Raw genomic sequence first — 19,596 nt, forward strand, 5'->3', positions numbered from 1 at the left:
TTTGTAATAAAAACTGTAAACAGACTAAGTTAAATTTTGAAGAACATTGCTTAAAAATAAAAAAGATAGACTTCTATAAAATAGTCTTTTTTTTTGCCTTTTGTTTGCACCTATCATAAAAAACTTAAAGAACTATCATAAAGGTTGACCCCCTATTTTCTTTAAGGTAGAATATGTTTTTTGTTTTGTTCATTGTTGTTTATTTTTCTATAGAAAAACAGCTAATTTAAACTTTTTATCTAAAATAAACCAGCTTTATGGATCCAGATTTTGCTGAGAGATTGAGAAAGCAAGTCACTCCTAAAAAAGCCACTGTATGTAATTTTATTGAGCTTTATATCTTATACTATTTAAAAAAATTATGTATTCAAACAGTTTTAAATTATAATTAAATTAATTCAACTTGGTCAGTGCTCCATACTAAAAACAAAGTGATAATGGTTCTTTTTTTCTTTTTTTTCTGTTATAATGCAATAGATATTTATACTTAATAATATTAATTACTTTTTATTCAATTTTTTTAGTAATATTTATAGTTTATTTAAAATAAATCTGTCCTAAGGTTTTTCTTTGTCTTTGCAGCCAAGAAAACAATTGTCTAGTTTGACTAGATCTCCTGCAACAAGTTCACCTAGAAGTGCTCTTGGTGATAGGTTTATTCCACAAAGAAATCAAGCAAGATGGAACATTTGTTTTGACCTAGCTTCTGAGCAGACTTTGCGCTATGATAAACAGTCTAACAATAATTTAGATACACAAAAATGTACTGAAGGTAGTGGATCAAATAGGACATCTTGTAACAATGAAAATGGTTAGAGTAGTGATTAGAAAACTTACTAATAATTAAACTGTTTTATAAATGTATTATTTAGAACATTAATTTCTAAAATTAGGAATTGATATCCCCCCTTTTAGAAACCTTAACTTAGACTTACATAAAATATAAATAATAATAACTAAGTGTATCTTAAAGTGAGCATTATGGCCTCTTGAGAAAGACTTCGGCTATCAAATAGCAATAATTAGTAAGGGGAAAAATTAAATAGGGTAACTAATTAGTAATGGTGCAATATTTTATAAAGCGAGCATTTTTTTTTAAATATATGCCGTGGAAACAATAATGAAAATGAGTTTAGGAAGTCCTGATGTATACTGTTGATAATTTTTATTTAGCTTTTAGTGTATTAAGTGTGCAAATTATCAAAAAACTGAGTTTTAACTTAATCTTCTTAATGGTAAAACAATTTTACTTGCAAGCTACTTACAATTACAATAGGCTGTAAAAAAATTCAACATACAACATGAAAAAAAGCTTTTGTCAAAATACAAATCAAAAAAATTTTACTCTTATGTAAAATCAAAGCTAAATTTATCACCTTCCTTTCCTCTTTTACTTAATGAAAATAGTTTACCATTATTAACTTCTGACTTTGATAAAGTCTCTTGTTTTAACAAATCATTCCAAAAAGTATTTAGTAAAGATTATGAAGATGAACATTTTAAACTTGTTGATAGAATTTGTCCTGAAATTCAGGATTTTTTTATTAGTAATAATGAAATAATTGAATCTGTCAATCATTTAAAAGATAAAATACTTAGAACAGCAGAAAATATACCTTCATATTTTCAAAACAAACTATTTGCTCTCTCATTTTTCCAATCTCGTTAATTTTTGATTGCTCTTTAGCTATATCTTTCATACCAAAACAATGGAAAATATCTTACAATACAAAAAAGTAAACAGAAATAATCCATTAAACTACAGACCAATTTCACTAACAAGTAGCTTTTGCAGATCTTTTGAACATATAATTTCATTAAAAATACTTAATCATCTTTTTTCAAATAATCTTATTTCTCCAAAACAATTTGGTAAACTCCCTGTATTTAATTATTGGATTGCTATCATTCATGGTTAGTATCTTTTTTTGCCAATAAATCTATCAATGTAATTTATACAGACATTCAGAAAGCGTTTGACTCTGTCTCTCATTTTAAGTTAATTAAAACTTTATCTCAATACAAAATTAATAAAAATCTACTTGAATGGTTTAAAGAATTTCTTCAGGATAGAACACAAAGAGTAGTTATCGGTAACACGTTCTCAGAATCCTTACCAATTTTTAGTGGAGTTCCTCAAGGAGGGGTTATTGGCCCTGTTTTATTTATAATTTACATAAATGATATAGCCTTAGAAACTGATTCTAATAGCAACATTAAGCTTTTTGAAGACGACACAAAAATATTTAGCCAATATAACTTAGTTTTACAAAAATCTTTAGATAAAATCTACCATTGGTTAAAAGAAAGGAAATTAAACCTAAATCCCAGCAAGTGTCATGTTTTAAATATTCACTGAAGTACATCTATTCCTACGTTTGAATTTAAAATAGGCAATGTAATCTTACCTAAAACTGAAGTGTTTAAAGACCTTAGAATTTTTATTTCAGATAATTTAAAATGGAACCGTCACATTAACTATATTTATCGTAATACATCAATTTTATCTTTTCAAATTCTAAAAAGCTTTATATCTATGGATTTGGAAATATTTTGAAAATTGTACCAAGTTTACATCCGTCCTAAGATGGAATATAACACACCTTTATGGTCTCCATGTTCTATAAAAGACATCAACCAACTAGAATCTATGCAAAGAAAATTTAAGAGATCTATATTTAATCGGTGCAACATTTCATATACGTCCTACATAGACAGACTAACAAAGCTTAATATAAAAACTTACAGTACAGAAGACTGGAATTTGATCTTATTACTTTTTTTAAACTAATTAAGGCCATAGGGGGGGTCCACTTTGTTTTTTACAACTTGATCTTATTTTGTAGAATTTAATTTGAGCTATAAGACACTTTTAACCGATTAAAAAAACTCAAAGTAACTTTTGAGATATAAGCGATCAAAGAAAGGGCGTTCAATACGTTCCTTATGGAAGGCGAAAACTAAAAATGCGAAAAAAGACTATTTCACTAAAAATCTATCTCCTTCATTTTTTGAGTAATCTTTCTCAAATTTTCACAGAATGTGTATCATTAAACTTTAAAGAGATCTATTGTAAGAATTTTTTTGATTTTGAGTAAAAAAAAAATTATTGTCAAAAAACTACTCTTTTTTTTAGTTTTTTGTGGATAAAATTTTTATTTTTCAAAATTTCAAAAATTCCAACAGTACGATTCTTTAAAATATTAAAAGGAACATTTCCTGAAAATTTGAAGTCTCTAGGTCAAAAAATGAAGGAGGAGATAGGTTTTTAGTGAATTTTAAAATTTCCTAGAAAATTGACCCCGAAAAATTTGCGGTCCATACGTTTATATTGGAAAATTTTTACAAAAAGTCAAATATCTCAAAAGTTAAATGATATTTTTGAATTTTATAAAAACCGGCTTATAGTTTGTACTTTAAGCTTTCATATAAAAGCCAAAGTTAATTTTAGTAAAAAAAAATGTTGGACCCCCCCCTATGGCCTTAACAATGAAACTACTATTGATTCCCAAACTTTTTTTAAACCTTACAAAAACAATTACTCACTCAGAGGTAATAATAGAAAATATACATGCAAATACAGTGCTTATTCACTAATCTGGACACGTTTGGCAAGATATTTCTGTAAACATGTCCGGATAACCAAAATTCCGGATAAGTACAAAAAAACAATTTTTTCATATAATAATATAACTGCTGCATATAATGCATTGCATAATAAAAGTGTTATGGTAAAAAGAAATACATACTCTGTACCAGTAAAGTTTGCCAGTAAAATTTATAAGTAATTAGTTTTGTTCATCTCTTTAACCATTGATTTGATATGTGGTATGTAGTTTATTGGTAGTTTAATTTGTAAGCAACACCTTCTCTTTATAGATCTTAAGTACTTTTTAATTTTGATTTTTGGCCTGTCTATTGTTAATGTGCTTGTGGTTTAGATTGTAAAATTATTGGATGCTCAGTTGATTTGTAAGCTAGATTTTTGAATTGTTGCTGCCACATGTTTAAAGTAATTTTTGACTGAATTTGCCGTGGTGAAGCTTTGAAAACATGATGAATGGCGAATAGTTGTTGAGATCAATGTTCTGCAAGGTAAAGATTTCTGTCTAAAGTCTAAAATGAATACCGTTTTGAAATTTCTTGTTTGATGAAGAGTGGTTGACTTATGTCTTCAAGATGGTTCCTAGAATTTCGAGCCAGGTTTTGAAGAATTTTGACAAGAAATGCTTGTTTCAAAGAACTGTTGTTTTGGAATGTATAATTGGAGATTGGAGCTTTGGAATTCATGAATATTTTGTTTGTGAAAGTTTGAGTTTTTTCTGTTTGTGCCTTGTATAGGTTTTATGTTTGTTTTAAAACTGTAATTTGTTTTTTTTTCTTTTTATGTTAGTGTCTTTCAATTTAAGTGCCTTATGTTTTAATGCCTAGGTCCTTCGTTTGACAATAAACTTCAACAATAGTACTAGGATTTAAATGCCATATGTTTTATAGCTACTTACTTCATAATCTACAACACTATTGCTAAACAAAGACATTTTTAGGATTTAAAACTTAAATTTTTTTTTTAATATTTTGTTTTTTACTAAATGTGGGTTCCTATTCCCCAAGAGTACCCTAGATTTTTGCTATTTTCTTAAAAATCTCTAGATTTCCCTTGGAAAGTTTGTGAAAATTCCTAGATATTACTTTCTTTTGCTTAGTGATTGAAATTTTGGTGATAATAAATCCAATAATATTTGTTTGAGTTTTAAGTTGTATATAAATTTTAGTGTTCTATCTTTAAAAGAAACAGAGGTTTAAAACTAAAACAAATTAGGCAGTATATTACAAAGAATTGATATTTAGGTTTTCTTTAGTTTTCTTCTTATTTTATGAAGGAAATAAAGAAAGAAAAGTTAAGTATTTAAGATGTAATAAGTGTTTATTTTTTACTCAGTAAATAGTTTCTTATGTTAGAATATTAATTAAGGGAATAGGTGGAGTAGATCACTTTTTTCTCAATTTGAACTTATTTTGTTCAGTTTTAACTAAGCTTCAAGTATTTTTTACAGATTTTTTAAATTCAAAGTAGTTTTTGAGATAAAGCCTATCAAAGTTGGAGACTAAAATAGATTCCTTATGAGATGTGCAAACTAAAAGAGCAAAAAAGACTTTTTTACTAAGAATCTATCTCCTCCTACGTTTTATGAGATAATCACCTCAAACTTTCAGGAAATGTTCCTTGCAATATTAAAAATAAATTGTTTAGGATAATTTTCTGAATATTGCAAGGAACATTTCCTGAAAATTTTAAGTAATTTTCTCAAAAATCCTAATAAATTTTATAGTGAAGTAGTCTTTTTTTCGCGTTTTAGTTGGTGCCTTCCATAAGGAACCTATTGTAGCCACTGACTTCAACCAGCTATATCTAAAAATTGTTTTGAATTTTAAAAATTTGTAAAAAGCAACTTGTAGCTTAGCTAAAACTCCATAAAATAAAATCAATTTAAGAAAACTGTTATTTACCCTCGTCATACCCTTAAATACTGTATTTGTGTAGAAGTTTAAACATTCTCTAAAGCAGGGTTTAATAAGAGGTTCATGACAAGATATTCAGGGGGCCATGAGGTCATAATTTGAAAATTACACTAGATATTTTGAAGTTTCAGATATATAGCAAAAAAAAAGGTATTAAGTGTTTTCAATGGTAGTTTTAAAACTTACACTAGATATTCTGGAGTTGCTGATGAAGAGCAAAAAGAAAAAAAAGGTCTTAGGTGTTTTTAATGGTAGTTTTTTGAGTAATCTTGTTGGAGGGGGCCATAGCTTTTTAATTTCTTTAAAAGGGGCCTTTTGAAAAAAAGTTTGGGAAACCCTGCTCTAAAGTCTATTGTAAATTTTTCTTTATTTCATTTAAATTGGTTTAAAGGAAAAGGTATCTTTAGGAAACTTTAATAATTTCTTGTGTACACTATTTTTTTACAATTAAAATAAGTTAATTTACTTGCATGACTGAAAAACAGTTCTTGATATTTCTCAATTAATAGTTTTTAAGTTTAACATAGATAGTACTTAAAGTTTAGTCATTCTGCTATTGACTAATCTCTGTTTTTTGTTCTAAATTAAAATGTGAAGTTTTGCAGTTTTTTTATTTTAAGGTATAGTAAGTTTAATACCAGTATGGCTAAGATACATTATAGAATAAGTTTAATGATTTGTGACTAGATGAGGATGATTTGAAGCTTGGATAGATAAAGTACCTGATGATAATAAATTTTTTTGTCAAAGGTGTAAATTTATGGGGTGTTTATCTGCCACAAGCAAACATGCCCTTTATATTTATATAAACTCCAAAACGCATCAAACGCTGATCCAAAAAATATTGTGCGAATTCAAGTATACAAAATTATTTCAACTCTGCAAAAATAAAACCTATGCTTGACACCTTGTTTTCACTTACCTTCAACTTTATCTCCATTTAATAATAGTTTGTTTTCTGCTACAAATTGTACAGCAGCTGAATAATGCTGGGGATAAAAAACAGTGGAAAATGATAATTCTTTTAGTTTATCAGAGAATGTTGCAGAACTATTTAAAACTATGCCTCATAATATGTTAGTAGCTAAAATCTACAAAGTTGTCATACATTTGCAATTATGGCATTGTTTTATATGCAAAAAGTATTTTGATAAAGAAAATTCAAAAGAGTAAGTTGTTATGCTTTTTATTTTGATGAAAGCTTTATTACACAATTACATAAACTCAGATAATCTTTATTGTCTGATTTTTTGTTTACTGTCAATAGCATATAGTTTAAATAATATGCTTTAAATTACATAAAATAGACTCAAAGACTGTGAAGCATTAACTTTTACTTTATACAAGTAAACTTACTAACCTGATGAAAAGAGTGCAATAAAATCAACCATTAAATAGATATTACTATTAAATTAAAGCAAAATATAAGCAGTAGTTAAATGAATATTTTTTAACACCATCTATCAAACAAAAATTTTTTTGATAATTTTTACTAGAATTATCCTTTTTTTCTATGAATTTCCCTATATTTTTTTTCTAAAATTTTAGTGGAAACTTTGTAAGTGAGTCATATTATTTTACATCTGCAGTAATTTTACTTAGTCATTTTTTATCACAAATTATCTTTGAGTATTATATTAGTTAGCAAACTATTACAAGTAGGTCATAAAACTGGAAAAACCTGAAGTTTGATACTATTTGGAAAAAAAAATGGATTTTTTTTTTAACTTTATAAAAATAAAAAATTTAGATTAGATAAGAAATAGTTAAGGGCATAGGGGGGGTAAACACCCTTTTTTGGTTTTTGATCTTATTTTATATAGTTTTTACTAAGCTAAAATATGCTTTTTACAGATTTAAAAAATTCAAAATAATTTTTTAGATATAGCTGGTCAAAGTCGGAGGCTACAATAGGATCCTTATGGGAGGCGCAAACTAAAACGGCAAATAACTAGAAATCACTAAAAATCTATCTCCTCCTACATTTTTTGAGATAACTACCTCAAATTTTCAGAAAATGTTCCTTAGAATATTTAGAAAATTCTGTCGGAACAGAATTAAAAAAAATTAAAAAAAAAATTTTATAATAAAAAAACTAAAAAAAAACTGTTTTTTTTATTTATTTTTTATATAAAATTATTATTTTTTAATTTTTTAAAAATTCCTTCCGACAGAATTTTCTAAATATATCAAGGAACATTTCCTGAAAATTTGAGGTAGTTATCTCAAAGAACGTAGGAGAAGATAGATTTTTAGTGAAATAGTCTATTTTTGCCGTATTAGTTTGCGCCTCCCATAAGGAACCTGTTGTTGCCTCCGACTTTGACCGGCTATATCTCAAAAAATATTTTGAATTTTTTAAATCTGTAAAAATCATTTTGTAGCTTAGCAAAAACTATATAAAATAAGATCAGAAACCAAAAAGGGTATTTACCCCCCCCCCCTATACCCTTAATATATACAAAACAAAATATATATTGTTTTGAGTTTTATTTATTATAAAACCCATTTAAAGTAGCACTAGAGTTTGTTTTCAGTAATTTCAAACTCTTAAGCGTATTTATTATTTTACTTAATTTTGATTTTAAACTTAAAGAGGACAACAAAACTTGTTCTTAAAAAAACAGAAAGGAAATACTAGAAATTAGAAAAAGAAAACTTTAAATCACATGCCACCCTTTTAATATCAAATGATTATTAAAACAACAAAGTTAGACTAAAATTATTAGTATTTTTTTTGTTTAAGTGATTAAGAGATTTTTAGTACTACAGTTTATATTTTATTAGTGTGTTTGGAATAGTATAAGAAGAGTTATTTGCTAGATTAAACAGATACCTCTAATGCTGTTTCAATATTTTTGTTATGTTAGAAAAGAAAGTGAATCACAATTTTTAAGTTTTCAGACATCTTAAATAAGGGATTGGATATAGTATAAGCCAATTACTTATAAGTTTAAAATGCAGAAAGATATACAAATAACTTAATATAGACTAGAATAAGAATGTGCAGTTTTTTAGTTGGCAGGCAGAATTTACTCAAAAAAATTCTTGCTGGCCTCAAAATTTTGAGCAATGTTACCCTAAAAACAGAAAACAACTCTACTAAGTAAAACTGTAATAAAATCATCATTTAATAAGCATTAATTTGTCCTTAAATTCAAATAAAGGTAAATATCAAAACATTTTTTATGAAAGTCATGAATTTTAATTGTTTTTTGCAAGTTGTTTTCAAATTAAAAAATACAAAGCAAGCCAGAAAGTTCACTTGACGAGCCAGATCAGGCCCTGGTGCAGTACATTGCCCTATCCTATACTAAAAGTTTTTTACATAAAAATTTAATGGTTTATTTTTAACATAGTTTGTTTTTACTTTTTTTTTTTTTATAATCTAATATCATTTATATTTTTTGTACTGTATTAATTCAGTAAATGCTAATTGCTTATGAATTTTATACTTGAGAGTTCTTTAAATTGAAATAAATTTGTATAGTGTACTTTTGAAAATATAATAACACTACTAGTTTAAAACTGGTATTAAATTAGTATGTAATCCATATAGTTATTTTTCTTACCTAAAAATGATTGCTCGATTTACTGAAATGAAAAGAGCTTAATTAAATAATAATGTGCAAATTAGATATTCTATTTACTACCATTATGTGCAGTTTACTACTTTATTATACTTGTTCTTACTTTTATAAATACTTCATTTTTACTTTCAGAAAAACCAGTATACAAGGCATTGCTGAAAAATGAATTACTAGGCACGCATATAGATAGAATCAAAGACTCTTTCAAGCAAGATGAAAGAATACCAGGTAGTCCTGCAGAACGTAAAAGTGTATTACAAGTTAGTGTATAAAAATTTCTGCGATATTAATTGCTAAAATTGTTATGTATAAAATATTTGTTGTGGTTACCTAACGAATTAGTAATGATTATACTTTACACATGAATTGGCTTATTATTTTAAAATCAAATATTACCATAATTTAATGTAATAATTTTATGTACTAAAAAAAAACTATGTTTTCAATTTTCTAAATATATAAGGTTAAAATGACAAAATATTGTAAATTTTATCAGAAGTACTTTACATATCTAGTATTTTATAAATATTCTTTTTTTTCATACATAAAACAATTCTTTAAGTCTTTTTTTATTCAAGTTATTTCCATGTACAATGTTGTATAGTTATTTTGAATCAAAACAACTGTTTAATGTTGTTGCTGTCAATGTTGCGCTGCCTTTTACAAAGTTTTTTAGCAAATAAGTCGTACAAATAAACGTATTACAATTATGAGTTATACTCAATAAAGGTTAATAAGTATTTACTGACTTATATCACAAATTCTAATGTTCAGTTATTTTGTTTTGTTTGTTCTTATTTTAAGTTTTTCAATATTTTGAAATAAATTCTTGTTAGTTACGAAGGCAGGGTTTTTGTCTTTCTTTTGTTTAAATATTTCTCTATTTATTATTTATTTTTATGTTAATTTTTTTAATGCATAATATAAGTTTAGTAGAATTATCTAATAGTTATATACATAAATTCTTTTTGACTTTTCATTTGTTATAAAAAAAATTAAGTGTAATCTTTTATAAATAACTAACAAATTTCTTTTATTATTAACAGTTCAGTTGTAAAAAACAAAGAATGGAAAAAGTTGATAGTTTATCACAATACTCGAAATCTCCAATTAGTATTAAAAGGTTTCATTTAATATAAATTATAAAATTAAGATAAGAAATGTCAAATATTTTGAGCTAAGTATATGAGTTTTTGTTAAATATTTTTTACTTTTTTCAAGCTCTAATAATTCCATTTCAATAAGATATTTATTGTAATTGAGGATATCATTAATGTTAGTTATTAATTGATTCAAACATTGTTTTATATATAAATTTGAAAATCAACAAATGTTATAGTTTAAATATAAGTAATTTAAGCATAAAGTTAAATTTAAGAGACTTTTGTTATTGTTTTTATATCAAAATAAACTAGTTCTACTAAGTATTTTATATTCTGCACTATTTGTGCATTTAAGATTGTTTAAGTTTAATCTGTTTTTTTTTTCATAAGTGATATCTATACATTTAAACTGAAAGTACAAATGTTTTAAAATACAAAAATTTCCAAGTTTATTATAAAAAGGTTTATTTTGTACTGTAAAAGTTATTTTCTAAAACTATAATCCTAATTAAGTTTAAAATTTTAGCCAAAAATTATTAAACTCTCCACGCAAGCCAAACAGAAAAATTGCAAAAGTTCCTTTTAAAGTATTAGATGCACCAGAGCTACAAGACGACTTCTATTTAAACCTAGTAGATTGGTCATCAACTAACGTACTTAGGTATTTTCTTCGATGATACATTTTGTTAATTGTATAGTTGTTTTTAAGTAGTACTGTAAGTTATATATGGCTTAAGTTAAAAAATAATATATACTGTTTGCTTATAAAAAAAGCCAAGTTTACTAATTTTGTATAGTAATAAAATGTTTTAAAGAAATTAATGGTGTTAATGCTGTTTTTTTTTCATTTTTATTAACATATTAATGCATTTTTGTTTTTTATTTAGGCATTTGAGAATAAATTATAAAATAAAAAACTGTTACTCTATAAAAAACAGCAGATTAAAAAAATACTATAATAAGTATTAGTCTAAACTAGTATTTTTTTTAATAGTCATTTTAAATTTTTAGTTCTGGCAAAGCTTATTTACTCACACTCTTTTAGTATTTTAAATTTGTAGGTTTCTTATATATATACTAGTTATGTACATTAAAGTTGTTATATTTTAATAATTATATCAGAAAAATAAGAGGTATTGAAAAAAATTACATCGTTTGATATCATTAATATTTTAAGTGTTGGACTTGGTAACTGCGTATATTTATGGAGTGCTCATACAAGCCAAGTAACTAGATTATGTGATTTGTCTCAAGAACAAGACTCCATTACTAGTGTTTGTTGGAGTGAAAAAGTATGTGTTTAAAATTTTTACTGACTTTCAATAACTTTTATTTGTATCTATGTATTCCGATTAATTGACAATTACTTTTTGCACTTGTAGGAAAATTTAGATTTATTTATACTTAAAAACTAATTTTTGATAAGTTTAATTTAAACTTTAATATTTCGGTATACACTAACAGTTTGATTATATATTCTAAAAAAAAATCAAATTTTAGGGTAGATCAGTAGCAGTCGGAACAAACAAGGGTCTAGTACAAGTTTGGGATGTTGAAACAACCCGAAAAACCCACCAAATGGAAGGTCACACAGCAAGAGTTGGTGCATTAGCATGGAATGGAGACCAACTGTCATCTGGTAGCAGAGATAGACAAATTTTACAGAGGGATATAAAAGTTCCTACTAACAGTGCTACATGCCGAAAACTTACTGGTCATAGACAAGAAGCTAGTTGATAATAAATTTTAAAGTTGTTTAATAATAATATAGCTTAAACAAACTTTTAAAGTTTTGTTTTACAAATCTTTATTATATATTCTTTATGCCCATGTAACGATATTTTTAAATACTGACTTATTTCTAAATATTTAGAATAAAATTAGCTAGTAACCCGCTGTTATTTTTTTACAAAATTAATTTTCAACTTATTAATTAAAATATTGTCATTGAAGTAATCAAAATTATTTTCACTACATTACATGCTAAATGTTTTGACATACATTTAAAATTTTTGCTTTTAAAAGCATCTGAAATTCTAAAATATTGTGTAATTTATTTTTATAAGTAATTGTAATCATTAATTTTTTCTTGCAATTTAATAATGTGAATCAAGTTTTTGCTTTTCACGAACTAACATAAATGTTAACACTTTTGATAATATTACAGCATTAACTATGAATTTACTTTTTATTACAAATATATACAATAGTTTATTTATTATAAGATTTTTTAACATAATTGAAATTTCCAAGTAAAATCTCAATTTAAAATTATAAATCTCGATAGCAATTAGTCTTATGCTTTACTTAATTAACTTTAGTTTTTTTGCTGAAAATCCATTTTAAATAAATTTTGCTGACATGTAGTATTGTCATAACCTAAGGTCAACGTCTTAAAAGATGCTAAAATAAAATAATTTTCGGTAAACAAGTTTAACAAATGTTTTTATAATACTTGTAATGTTTTGATTAATTAAAGTTTGTTAAAATTACAATTATCAAAATATGATTGTAATGATTAACAAATTTTAATAACTTTTGTATATTAATTTCCCAGCCTTAATATTTATATTAAAACTTTTTTTTCAAATATAACATATTTCTTTTAAAATTATTTATTAAATAATAATTAGCGTAATACGCTCATAGAGTTACAATAGTTATATGTGAAGTTCGACTGTATTATTATTATTATATTACATTTTGTATTTTAGAAAAGTTTATTTTATTTTTAAAAATAAATTCGATTAAAAACGCAAGTTTTTGAAAGTCGGATAATAAACTTACATTTGTATGTTATATGTATAATATCAAAACTATAAAAGTTTAGCTTTTTTAAAGAATAATAAAATGTTATTTCATTTATTACGTAAATGATAATTTATAATTTTTTTATAAGACTTTTTATATATTAATCAGTAACTCTTATTCTCGTTAAACAAAAGTTCATGCTTTATTTTTTAGGTTTGCGGTTTGAAATGGTCGCCGGATCGCCATTATCTGGCTTCTGGAGGAAACGACAACAAGTTACTTGTGTGGAGCGCTAACGCTTCAGCATCCAATCAGCAGCAAGCTAGTCAGTCTTACGACCAACATTTAGCTGCAGTCAAGGCAATTGCTTGGTCGCCGCATCAACACGGACTTCTTGCTTCTGGTGGAGGCACTGCAGATAGGTTGGTTTATGAAATATATATAGCTGAAAAAATTAGTTTAAATACCTCTTTTGAGTCTCTGAAGAAATTCTTAACATGTATTGTTAAGAGGAGATCCATTTAGCTTGAGTTTAAAATTGTAAGTAGTTATTTTATAGTTTTGATTTATTTATAAAACAATCTTATTTTTTTACTAGCAAAAAACTACATTTTTGATCTTACTATACAAAAAAGTAAACTAACTTTGTTAATACGGATATACTATAAAATTTTAATTTTTCAACTTGAGAAATATTTCAAGTTCTAAACACTTTAATATTTGTTGTAAACTTTACTATATAGTATAACTACAACTTGAACAGATTAGAAATATAATTTAATTGAAAGATAAAAATAATTCAAGTGATTTTATTAGCTTTTTATTTTTACCCGGTTTCACTGCGTAAGCAACTAGTCATTAATTTAAAGTTGAAAAACTTACTTTAGTACATAAACTTGAAGGTTGTGATGAAAGTTTTTAAATGGCCAAACTTGTTATTTTAGTGTATTGTAAAACATGTTAAACTACTTTTATTCAACTTAATACTTAACAAGAAAATTTAGTATGTTTTATTTAATAACATTTTTGTTTTTCAAAGTATACGCTCAATTTACTTTTGTTTACTCTTATTATTACTACTCACATAGTTTTGTAAATAAACAATTTTCTAATTTATACTTACAGTCATTGTCATAACTAAAATAAATTAATTTACATTGTTGTTTTATTAACTAGCTAGACTTTAAATTTATAAACAGAATTTCAAACTGTTTAAATATTAAAATATTGTCGGAAAAAGTACTAACTTATCTTTTGGAGATGAAATACTTTTAGTCTATAAATTTAGGAAGTCTAATAGAACACAGTTGTTGTTTTTTTTATAAGCTAGTCAATGTTTTCAAGTTACAGCTTGTAAATGTTTATATAATGTTGAATTTGTTTTGATTGTTGTAAATAGCTTTGTTACTTTCGTAAACTAAAGACCACAAATGGGTACAAATTTTTGTTATACAAAATTTAACATTGGAACTAGTCTGTAAGCTTCAATTAATTAGTATAAAAATAAATCAATAAAATTTTGTAAAAAGTTTCCAAAACAAATATACAAAAGAAAAATTTTAATAACCAGTTTTCTGGAAACTTTAAAATTTTTATTAAAAATCTATCCTCTAAGTTTTTTTGAAAATTTCCTTCAAATTTAAAAAAGTTCTAATTTCAGAACATTGACTACTTTTTTTTAATTATTCTACAGATAAGTAGCATTGATTTTTATAAAGTATAAATTTCTTGTTTGCTATAATTGTTGTAAAGTATACTTGCCTTTGAGTAAGTTATAGAAAAGTAAGTTCGCTATAAAAATTAAAGCATTAGTTTAAGTACAATGTAAACAACATATCATTAATTTAGTTGCACTACTTAAATCAAGCTGATATACTTATGTACATAAAGTTTTTTCTTTGTTTTCAAATTAGTAACCGATAGAAAAATGTTTTGATACTAACTTGTAAAAAGCTTGATTATTTGTTTTTAAAGGTGCATAAGGTTTTGGAACACGCTGACAAATCAGCCGCTTCAGCACGTCGATACGGGATCACAAGTGTGCAATCTAGCATGGTCCAAGCATTCCAGTGAGCTCGTTTCCACCCATGGATACAGTCAGAACCAAATTCTGCTGTGGAAATACCCCAGCCTGACACAAGTAGCTAAACTGACCGGCCATTCTTTTAGAGTTTTGTATTTGGTGAGTTGCTTTAATTACGTGTACAATACACTACGCTAATTCAAGTACTACTTGTTTCAGATTATATTATTTTAGTCGGTGCATTTGATATAATCTATACACGTTGTAAATGTTTTAAACAAACAACGCTTAAGTTGTATTTATTGTAAATTAAACAACATGAATGCATGGTAATAATAGTTTTGTTTAACTTATTTTAATACTAATGCTTTGATATGTGACTCTAATTTTGCGGTGTAGTATTTTCTAAAATTATGCGATAAAACCGAAATTTTATTATATTAATTTACATGAAAATGAAAACAATAAAATTATTACTACAATTTTATCGATGCACAGGCAACAAGTCCAGATGGAGAGGCAATTGTTACTGGAGCTGGAGATGAAACTTTAAGATTTTGGAATGTTTTTCCTAAATCTCAGGCTAGAAGAGAGTCCAAATCTGTGCTTAATTTATATACTCAAATAAGATAATTTTTTTATTACTTCCTATTTATTCATTGTTTAACTTTTATTTAATTTGGTTCTTAAAGACCAGCTAAAAATATGTTCACTATTTTTTTGTAAACAATAAGCTTCCCATTAAATTGATTATTTTGACTAGTGTTATTGTTTTTTCTCTATTTTAAGTTTAAAAAGCTTTACGTAAAATCCAAAAAATATCAATTAAGTTGTAAGAATGATTATAGAGTATAACTATTTTTTGTGTTAAAAAGGTACTGACAAATTTAATTTTAAACGTTATTTTATTTTTTTACTTAAAATATTAAGTTTTTTAAGCTTGCATGCTGCATTTTTAAATTTACTCTGTTCGCTGCGTGTTTTATTTAAACTTTGAACTAAGGTAGTTTTCCTTTTTGGTCCACATGATCTAAGTTTAAAATTTTATATAATATCTTTTTAAATTTTGAATAACTAAATGTTCTAAATAAATAAATAAGAGTATTTTATTAATGTTTTTAAACGTGTTTTATGTTCACATTTAAAATATAAAATATGTTCTTTTTTGATACTTTGATAAGGCTAATCGTTTTGTTACCCTTATAATTTTTGTTCACTGTGACATGTAAAACAGTTAATAAATGTGTTTAATAGTTTCATAAGGTACTTAAAGTACTCACTTTTATGTAATATAGATATTTTTATGTTTTCTTTATATGCTACAAAGACTTTTTCTTATGGTTTCTTTCATTCTATTTTGAATATATATATATATTATTTTACTTTTAAACACACGAACTCACTAATAAGTGTTTAAACATAAATAACTCATATTTAAAAGTTTTATAACTAATAAAATCACGTAAATTTAACAGTTGTGAAATTATTCAAAATTATTTTTTATTTGGCTAAATAGTAATACCTTCAACACGTTTGTGCTTTGTTAACTTGAAGATTTATACTAGTATTTTTATAGTTTTTAGTTATTTTAAAACAATTTTAAATAAAATATATTTATCAAATTATTTGTTTATTTATCGAACTAAATATCAGTTAGTTTATTAATTTTGTTTAAAGCTATAAATTTACACATTTAAGTTGTTTATAATTAGTTTAAGTTTTTCCTAAAATAAAGAATATTAATAAAATTACTGTTATTTATGTATTTCTAGTTAAACTTGAATTTTTATACTAAAAGTTTTTTTTCTCATGTAGCATTAAAAAAAATTGTTGATATTTCTTTGAAAAAAAAAAGTTTTGTAAGTATGCTTCAATCGCCCAAGTGTTTAGTGTAGTATTTTCGTTTGAAATATCAGATGCATTTACAAAATTTTAACTCATAACAAGCTTGTTATATGTTTAAGTAAAACAGTTATACTGAAAGTTTAAGTGTTTTTGTAAATATACGTTTTAAACTAAGTCTTAGCTTTCAAAATAAATAGGCTAATGCACTACAATATAACAACTAAAAAAATAATTAAAAGTATACATGTTAATATAGTTTTAAAATAGTTTTTACTTGTTTATAAAAAAGTTTGCATTTTTCACATGAAATTGTAAAACATAACAAAGACGATGCACTGCTTTGTCTTATTTCTGTTCACACGCTGCTTTTTGTGCAATAAGTATGTAATTTAAGAAAAAAATATATATCTGAAGTTTCTTTTTTTTGGTTTTTAGACAAGCTGCTTGCAAAAAGTAAACTTTGTCCACAAAAACAAGTTTTAAGTTATTATACGATGGGGTTTTGCTCAACATGGTATTATAAATATTATTGACCTTAAAACCGTACTTCACTTTTTTTTTAAATTTAGTTTTATTAAAAGTTACAAAAAATCAAATGATGGTTTAAAAAATCTACAAGTTTATTGCATACTTTAGTTCAAATCGATTTCAGACAATAGTCCTTCTTCAGTGAACTTTAAACTAACAGAACTAAAACACATTCATGCAACAAAAAAAATAAAAGTGAAAAAGTATATCATGACGTAGTAATTCAAAACTGTGTATAAAACCAAGTTTTTAAAAGCTAGAAGATTTTTTACATTATAATTATATTTTTGTATGTATAAGTAAATCTAAATGAAATGAATATAAAAACAAACACTTTATCGATATAAACTTAAAGTTGTAAAGTAATTACAAAAACCTATACTAATAAGAAACTGTATCTTACAAACTTTTTATGTTAAAGAAATAGTATTAACGATAAATAAAAATAACTATTTTGAAACGAAACCTAAGTAAAACAATAATACAAAAATTAAATAAAGAATTAACTGTCTTAACAGCAAATTATTTTCCTAATATATTGTTTTTAAAGTAAACATTTTGTCAGATAAATAAAAGATTAAAAACTATTCTGAAACAAAAATTGTTCTTAGTAAAACTATCCTATTAAAATTCGGTTGTTGTAAAATTATTGGTTTTATAAAGTTGCTATTATTTATAAAGGGCAGTATTGTTTTATTTATGTTTATACTTGCTTGTAATAAATTACCCCATTTACTCTCTAAATAATCTAAGTTCGTATGGCTGCTTGTTGAGTCTGTAAAAGTGATTTAATATGCTTCTTCAAAGGTTTTGCTTAGTTGCGTGAATGTGTTTTAGTTATGTTAGTATAAGTTCGCTGAAGAAGGACTGTTGTTCGAAATCGATTTAAACTAAAGTATGCAATAAGCTTGTAGATTTTTTAAACCATCGTTTGCTTTTTTTTTTAACTATTGATGCAGAAAAAAAATCACAAGTAAAAACAATTGATAGTGTCCTGGACCGATTTGAGAATTATATATAAATCTTGTCTTGTTTTATTAAAAAATAATTTTAAATAAACTGTTTCTTTACAAACTTATGATAAGTTTTTCATTAAATGATATTGATAAGGCCATCACAATTATTTAGAACTAGTTAACTTAATTCTTTAGAGATAAAAAAATCGAATGATTTTAAAAAAAATCACAAATTTTTATTGCACATTCATGTTCAAACAAGTTCACTGGAATATAAATAAAAACAAAATATACAGTAATCTTCCTTTATTGTACCAACATATGTATCTGTGTGTTAACGAATCAACACAATTCAACTGGGTTCTGTAAAAAATAATTACTGTAATGTAAGAATAGAAGCATAGAACAAAGTAGGTGTATACATGGTTTCATTTAAACTAAAATAAGATAATTTCTACAAATTTTTACAGGTTAATAGTTAATAATAGGTAAAATACTTAAAATTAAATCCGACTGTTATAAAACTATATGATACTTGTAATTATTAAGTCTAAACTAAGTAAAGTAAATTAAAATACACAACAAAACAACAAATCATAATATAAACAAACCACTTACTTTAATGGAAAGAAATGCTGATTAAATTTGTGTTAGTGTTATCAACGATTGCATAAAATTCATCTAATAATTATTTCACAATATATATGAAGATTAAGACAGCTATTTTATTTATATCATAAAGTTGGTTAATTTAGTCTTTATGTTAGGGAAAGCTATAAAGTTCTTTAATATTAAAAGTAAAGTTTAATCTATTTTGAATAAAAATGAAACAACAACCATTAACTAATGAATCAATAAAATTTAACAATGGTAAAGATAATAAAAGTCACAGGAACTTGATATAAAGTGTGTTTTATATATTAAATGTTTGTAATGATTAAATCTAAAATTATAACAAAATAAAAGTTAGATACAATTAGGAAGTTGTAAACATTTAAGAAAACAAAGCACGAAAAAACACAAACTTGTTAAAAGCTTACAAAGCACTGGCCGATAATTAAGTAACAGCGACATACATAAAATCACAATGACTTAAATTACATATATATTGTATATAATTATAGTCGAAGAATAAAATTATTAATGCATATTAAAGCATTTTATAGCTTTCCCTAACATAAAGACTAAATTAACCAACTTTATAATATAAATTAAATAGCTGTCTTAATCTTCATATACATTGTGAAATAATTATTAGATGAATTTTATGCAATCGTTGA

At 24.9% G+C, this 19,596-nt stretch overlaps 1 protein-coding gene across 1 annotated transcript; it reads left to right on the forward strand.

Annotated features, from left to right (window-relative positions):
- Positions 1-211: 211 nt before the first annotated feature.
- On the forward strand, positions 212-16,016 carry LOC145839502 (fizzy-related protein homolog). The gene is made up of 10 exons (XM_082947094.1): positions 212-314; positions 583-811; positions 9,243-9,370; positions 10,157-10,233; positions 10,740-10,874; positions 11,391-11,505; positions 11,714-11,941; positions 13,178-13,386; positions 14,939-15,146; positions 15,486-16,016. Exons 1-10 carry the CDS (start codon positions 258-260, stop codon positions 15,618-15,620), a joined length of 1,521 nt encoding a protein of 506 aa, XP_082803220.1. The 5' UTR covers positions 212-257; the 3' UTR covers positions 15,621-16,016.
- The last annotated feature ends 3,580 nt before the right edge of the window (positions 16,017-19,596 follow it).

Source organism: Thalia democratica, chromosome 6 (genome assembly GCF_965202585.1).
Source record: "Thalia democratica chromosome 6, ktThaDemo2.hap1.1, whole genome shotgun sequence".
NCBI lineage: Eukaryota > Metazoa > Chordata > Thaliacea > Salpida > Salpidae > Thalia > Thalia democratica.